The sequence below is a fragment of the Pterocles gutturalis genome, unplaced genomic scaffold, assembly GCF_000699245.1.
Source record: "Pterocles gutturalis isolate BGI_N339 unplaced genomic scaffold, ASM69924v1 scaffold21669, whole genome shotgun sequence".
In the NCBI taxonomy this organism is placed as follows: Eukaryota; Metazoa; Chordata; class Aves; order Pterocliformes; family Pteroclidae; genus Pterocles; species Pterocles gutturalis.
Window position 1 is genome coordinate 2,696 of NW_010131189.1, and position 7,009 is coordinate 9,704.

The following is a 7,009-nucleotide window of genomic DNA, read 5'->3' on the forward strand; positions in this document are numbered from 1 at the left end:
CAACTTCCTTTCAGATAAATCTTTTTACATAAACATGTGCTAGCAACACCACACTGACCTGTTTTCAATTTCACTAACTTACGCTGAATGTAATAAGCCAACAAAGCAAGAGTCCCAACCCTGACTCCATCAGCATCTTCACTGACAAACTGGATGAGTCAATGCCTTGTAGGTTATAAGATAGGAAACTGTTCCCTTTCCAAGAAAGGCTACAGGTTGTCATGACTTCATCCAGAGGTGCACTAAAAGGATGGGGAAGAAAAAGCATTAATGTTAAAAATATTAACGGCAAGCAGACATTAAGCAATTCTAAAACATAGCCCATTTCCAGGAAGCTTTTGGCAAGTCAGTAGTACCACTGGTCGTTCTCGGGTAACCGGCCCTGTGAAGGATGGCCAGAAGGACAGGTCACTGTAGCTCACATACCACAGAGTTGGAAACAGCTCCTGCAGGTAAGAGATTGTGGTCTTGGACTGTAAGCAATTTTCATAGGCTCATTCATAGCCTGTTTGCACATGTCTCTCCCTCTTCCCCCACCCCTTTTACACCAGCGGGGAACTCCCACAGAGACAGACTGCCTAAACAGCCTCCCAAGCAGAACTGTGCCTGACAAAAAAAAAATACAAGTCACCTTTTAAGAGCTGTGGGTATTTGGTATGAACTAGGTTGGTAAGATCTCCACCATCATCCAAAATCATGTTGAGGGGCTGTCCATCCTTGAAGTACAGGGTCTGCTCAATGCACCACAAATATTCCTCATCCGTCTCCCCTTTCCAGGCAAACACTACATGGGAACAAATACACACAATTAGCCAGTTTCTTACTCAGCATGTAGTAAAGCAGCCAAAGATTTCATTAGCCACTCTCAGTAGCAGAGCCAACAGACTGATGATTATCTGTGCCTGCAAGCCAGAAAAAAGACATTTGCATTGAAAAAAAAAAATCTCAGAATGAGCATAAGTGAAAGCACTTTGCCTTCCGTTCCAGGCCACTTGGTCAAAATTTGAGACTTCACTGCTTACAGTATTCTTCTTCCATGTTAAGAGGCAAAAGGCAAAGCAAACTAAAGCAGATTCACATCCACAACACCCCACTTGCTCCCCTAAATACACCCTATATTACCAGGAATTAGAAATAGCCACTGGATATATTGATACAAATGAAAACACAACTACAGCACTCCCTAACAAGGCGCTAAAATCCAAGCTGCTGTGCCTTGTCTGCTTTTATTAGAGCATATTTCTCTATCAGCACATCTACCACCAGCAACATGCTGCAACCAGCAGCATGCTGTATCTAGCAATATTTTTGCCTTTCCAGGCATTTGTACTGGCTTCATGCTGTACTTAAGCCTCAGTGGTACTCAGCCATTCAAACGTATATTAAGCAAATGATTTACATACTCCAACATTTGTCTAAATTGTCATGTTTTCACTGTTTACACAGAAAACTAATTCTTGATCCACAAAGAGCCAATCACGCAACTGCCCCTTCTGAAGAAATGTGCATCAGTAACTCATACTGAACCCAAAGTATCAGCTTTCCTCCAAGGTCTTGTAAATTCAGTGTGTGAACTGCAATAGTAACAAAAAGAGCAAGTTCTACAAAACAAGGATACCAAGGGCAGAGGTCAAAAACTTAGACAAGCACTCCACCTGTAAACTGCTCTTCAGTTGAGTTTTGGGTGTTGAGAGCAGTCGGGAAGGTGACATCCTAACATCAGATGTAGAGTCCCAGCTGCTCCTTCAACACCACATGCCAGAGACATGCAGAGGAAGTGATGCCTGCAGCTAGTAATGCCAACAGAGCTGGTGAAGGGACTTTCTTCTGTTAACCTTAGAATGGACCACAGCTGGGGAAAGCCTTGTGGCAATAGCTAATTATAACAGAAATGAAAGACACCTCCCAAAGCAAAGAAGCAGGCTGCCAGAAATCAGATTTAGCCTCTGCCAACATCTGGGCTCCGGCCATGCAGTTCCCACCACAGAGCCACGAGGACTGTATGTCCTTAAGCTGAGAAACACAGCAGACAGCCTAATGTGTTCTCTATACTGACCTAAAAGGAATTGCTCTTTATCGCAAGGTAACAATAACAAAACAGGAGCATCCTGACAAAATGCTTCAGGGACATTAGGCAGCAACACAGCTAGCCTAGCTCTAGCCTTAAAATATCTTGAGTATTGATCCTGTCACCATTAACAGGGCACACTGCCGTTAACATCCCTTCCCCGACCCCTATTTAGCACACACACCCCTACACACCAATCCATTTAATTATCAGGCCCCTTCACCTTAATGACCAGGCTTAAATCTGGTAACATACAGCCAGGCTCTTCCGTAGCTTAACACCAGCCATTGTCAGGAGCACTATGTACAGTCTGATGCAATGCAGCTCAAATCAGATGTCCTGTTTTGTAACAATCACTGCTTTTGACAGCCTCTTTCTACCCTGCAGCTTGTTCATAAGAGCGTGATTTGTACACAGTTTGATTTTGCTAGAACAGGCAGTACGTCCCAACTCATCAGAGACAAATTAGAACGTGGAAAACTTACCAGGGACACCAGCTTTTGCAATAGCAGCTGCAGCGTGGTCCTGAGTGGAGAAAATGTTGCAGCTTGACCATTGTACCTGGAAAACAGCGCAAGTTTTATTTGCTGAACAAAGTTCTGAGATATGAGGAACACTCTTCCAAACACAGGAATTTAAAAAGGAGCAAGGGCAGAAAGGCATATTAGTGCAGCTTCCTGCCTTCCCCGGTAGCTCTGCAAATTTAAGGTGAAAACTAAGTATCTGACCGGGCCAAGGAAAATAATGTCACTTTGGGAAATGTAATGGAGCTTCAGCTGTGCCACGTGTTCAGCCATGTCCTCACTCAGGAGAGCTTCTGCCAGACAGCCAGAGAGTACATTCAGCTATAGATCTGCAGGAAGTGCACAGTAGGGCGGTTTTAGAAAGTTTTAGTCAATAAAGGTCAGATTTCCAGAACAGCCAGATAGTGAATGTCCACTGAGGGATATGGACATGGAGCAACACAGCTGCTAGCACTCAGAAGAGTTAGAAATGCAGCTGAAACACTACGCTCAATGAACAGGCATTCTCCAAGATTATGCTCACCCAACTCCCACTCCATGCTCCAGTCATGGAAGCTTTTCCAGCTGAGCTAAGCATTTCCCTCACAGATTTCATAACTAGGCTCAGGCACCTAGAAAAGCAATGGCATGTTGCTGAGTTGTACTGAAAAGTATCTGCATACCTACTGCAGCTCCCCAGAGGGCACAGAAACCATCGCATCCCCAAGCCACGCACGCTTCTCACTCTGCTCCCTGCAGGGCTGCCTGGCAGGTATTTTCATGTTTATTTGTAACAAACCTTGAGGAGAGCGGGCAATAAGGCATAATCCTTCAGCCTGTTTTCAGATACTCCTCCTGCTTTATCAAGAATAGACATTTCCAAGTAAGGGCTGCAGAAGGAAGTGCCTCATCTTAGCCTACACAACCAACACCTGCCAGTGAAAACACACCTGGAAAGAGCACAGGAAAACTGAATTCATGACCTTAAGCACCGCACCTCCTCATCTGGGTTTTTCTAAGCTCCTTCCATATCAGTAGAGATGACATCAGGAGGTGTCATGAAATTCAAAGTATACAGAATACTTCTGTATTGTTTGCACCTCAAGCACTTGATACAAGACACAGGCCACTTCAACTCTGCATCCTCAGATCTGTAACACCAGTTTGTGATAACAGCATAGACTCTAGAATAACTGGCATACCTGATGGACTCAGAGACTAGTATTTACATCACTGGTTATGAAGGGGATGCATTTTTATTACAATTTTAGAACTTACACTCTAAGACACAGATTATTTATTCTATCTTTGTTAACCTAGACAAAAAAGGGATACCAAGATCACTATGCTGCAGTGAGCTACATCGACATTACACAGGGTATGCTTTCATCCCTTTCAGTCCTCCCTCACAAGTACCACAGTTCTGGCAGAACAGACGAAACAGGGCTGAAGCCAAACTCAAGGCAAAGTCTGAACTAACACGCAGGTATCAGAACAAGGAAGAAGCTAACACGACAGCACACATCTTAAAGGCACAACTATAACTTGCATTTAGAGGAACCAAATCTCTGCAGGTACCTCCCTGAATGAGTTGGCTGAATCCCCTACAACACTGATTAGCAGTGGCACGCACAGTAAAGCAGCTTGCCAGTGCTGAAGCAAGCACACAGCTGCTGCCTAGGTCAGCCACGCCAGGATACAGCCACCAACAGGAGCAGCATGGACCTTCCCAAATTTCAGTGACTACTGCTTTCTTTTAAAACCTTTGGAGGAACAAGAGTGTCATAACACAGAGCAGGTGGAATAAAGCCAGGACTCTACCTCCACACCAAAGCCCTCCTTCAGCACTGCCCTTCATGCAGCCACAGAACAGCTCTGAACAGGCTGAAGAACACCTCACAACAGCATGCACCCTGCCCAGGCTGACCCAGCACACTGTCCAGACCTACATCCTCCACTTTTTGAGGAAATGCCTTAGCTGCTATAGAGAGCGAGCTTCCCCTTCTCCCATTGCCTTCTGATCAGCATGACACTCTTAACCACTCCCAGGGAGGGATCCCATTTAGGGCACCTCTGGGCAGCCTGAGTTCAGGCAGATAAACTTCAGAAGAAGGAATTTCAGATCACGTACATACTTAACGTAATCCACCATCAAGTTCCAGCCAGCTCCCCGCTCAGCTGGCAAGCTATGCGGATTGTGCTCGGACACCTGGCTCTCCTCATGCCCTGTACAGTGAGCATTCGGCTGTGATGTCTGGACTTCACTCTGCGAGCCAGGCAGAGAACACAAATGGCTTATAAGTATCTCAGTCTTCAACACAGACCAGGGTACCTAGTACAAATTCAAAGCCAGTGGGGTCCCCACCCCTCGATCACTGGACCACGCTGCCTCACTGTTGTTTTCCTGCACAGCTCAAGGGCCAGCATGAGCCCTCAGAAAGCTTCATTAGTTATTGCAGACTTTACCAGTGCATGGTGTGGTTCTTAATACAAGCTAATCTGAGCTGGAGGCAGTCGGTAGAGCTTCAGCATTACCAGCAACAGCACTGCATGCCCGAGCACAACACAGTTGCGTGGGAGCAGCTCCCAGCACCGCTGCTCAGGGTGCTGTACACACAGCTGATGGAGCTGCTGAAGCCAGCAACCCAACCCAAAATGGGCACTCATGAAGATGCAGCTTGTCCAGAGGGAAGACACACACCACACCCCAGAAGTGCATGCAGTACAGGTGACAAGCTTTTTGCTTAAGCAGAGAAGACATAATCCATCCACCTGGAGATTGCAGCACAGTCTCTTCCAAAAAGCACAGACATTTGTCAGGATCCCCCAGGGTGGTTATATAAGCAGAAGCAGTGCCCCAGGCGGAGCATTACCTAAGAGCACACTGAAGGAGAAACTCAGAGACACTTTACCTCAGCTCCCAGTGCTAAAAGGGTCTCTATGAGAACAGCCGTCTGCACGGTCATATGAAGGCAACCGGCGATACGTGCACCTTTCAGCGGCTTTGATGCAGCGTACATCTCCCGCATCTTCATCAGCCCTGGCATCTCATTCTCTGCAATCTCAATGGCCTTGCGACCCCAGTCTGCAAGGCTGATGTCAGCTGCAAGAGAAGGAGGACAGGTGTCAGAGTTTAAATAGCTGAGACCTTGGTATCTGTTCACACACTTGTGGATAGGCATCGGCTGCAACAGCTGAACTGAACACCCAGCAACAGCTGGGAGACAGAGCTGGGGGAAAAATGGACCCTATTCCAGTTATTCCCTCCTTTTTTACTACAGTACACAGGCTTTCAAACAAGTTTAAACCAAACGTTAACAGCCCCTCTGAAAAAAGTGTGCTCCTGCAAGAGCATCTTAATCAACTGTGATCTTAGTGTGCAGACATCCCGAGGGCGATTAATTCAGTAAGCCCCAGACTAAGCACCCCTCCTTACAGACACTGCCCAAGGCTCTGACACTTCCTGTACAGATTTACTTCCACAGCACTAAGATTTGTACGTGGGGGAGGCTGCCTGTATGGCAATAGCCTCCCCCCACGCGAACACACACAGCATGCTCCAGTGCCACCACGTGCACCAGGAGCTGAGCCCAGCCCAGCTCCCCCTCTCCAGAGCTAAGCTGCAGGGGTCCCACCCCCTTGGATCCACAAAGATTATCTTCAAGGCACCATAACCACCTTAGTTACCACTCTATTTCTGCCTTTGTAAAAAGGATGTGTAGTAGGAAAGTTCAGCAAAAAGTGAACCGAAGACAATTCTGACAGGCTAGCTCAGGGTAAAAAATACCACACTCACCATGCATGTCTGCCTCCAGCCTTAAAAAAAAAAAAAAAAAAAAAGGGCCAAACAGCTACAGCCTAGGTGCAACACTGCATCATCAGCCAACACCAAGTGTCCCTCTTACTCAGTTAGCTTTTGCAGAGATTTCAGAAGCTTACCATTTCACTGGAGACCATGGTCAGACACTTCTCCGTCAGCCACCTAGTGAACACAGGCCACTGAAAGCCTTTGGGAGCACCAGGACCCGAGTCACACGCCGCATTTAATGCGGACAAGGTAACTGCATTTCGCTCCAGAATGAAGCCTAAGGGCCAGTGAAGCTATCGCCCACGTCCCCGCTGGCTGGCGCACAGCCTTCACACCCACGGGGGACTGGAAATAGCCCAGGCAACAGAAGGACCATGGACACAACTATATGAAGTGAGGAGGTCTTGAATCTCACCCCTCTGAGGGGCCCGGTAGCTTCCCCAGGGCTGCTTAAAAATATAGCCTGTAGTACTGTAGGTTCATAGCCTTCAACACAAATTCTTTATGAATCTGAGCCTTACAAGGTTCTTCTGTTTGAACTCAGCCTTCAAAGGACACACAACTCTTTATAAAAATCAAGGGGGTTTTGTGGAGTTTCAGGTCTACAATAAAACCCGCCAAAATCTTCAG

At 46.7% G+C, this 7,009-nt stretch overlaps 1 protein-coding gene across 1 annotated transcript; it reads right to left on the reverse strand.

Moving 5' to 3' along the window:
* Positions 1 to 624: 624 nt before the first annotated feature.
* Positions 625 to 6,374, reverse strand: LOC104466945 (adenosylhomocysteinase B-like; the record flags this gene model as incomplete). Its single annotated transcript, XM_010080531.1, has 4 exons — positions 6,368 to 6,374; positions 5,484 to 5,674; positions 2,554 to 2,629; positions 625 to 784 (listed from the first exon to the last, which is right to left on the reverse strand). Coding segments are annotated over exons 1-4 (434 nt in total), but the record flags the coding sequence as incomplete, so codon positions are not given.
* Between the last annotated feature and the right edge of the window lie 635 nt (positions 6,375 to 7,009).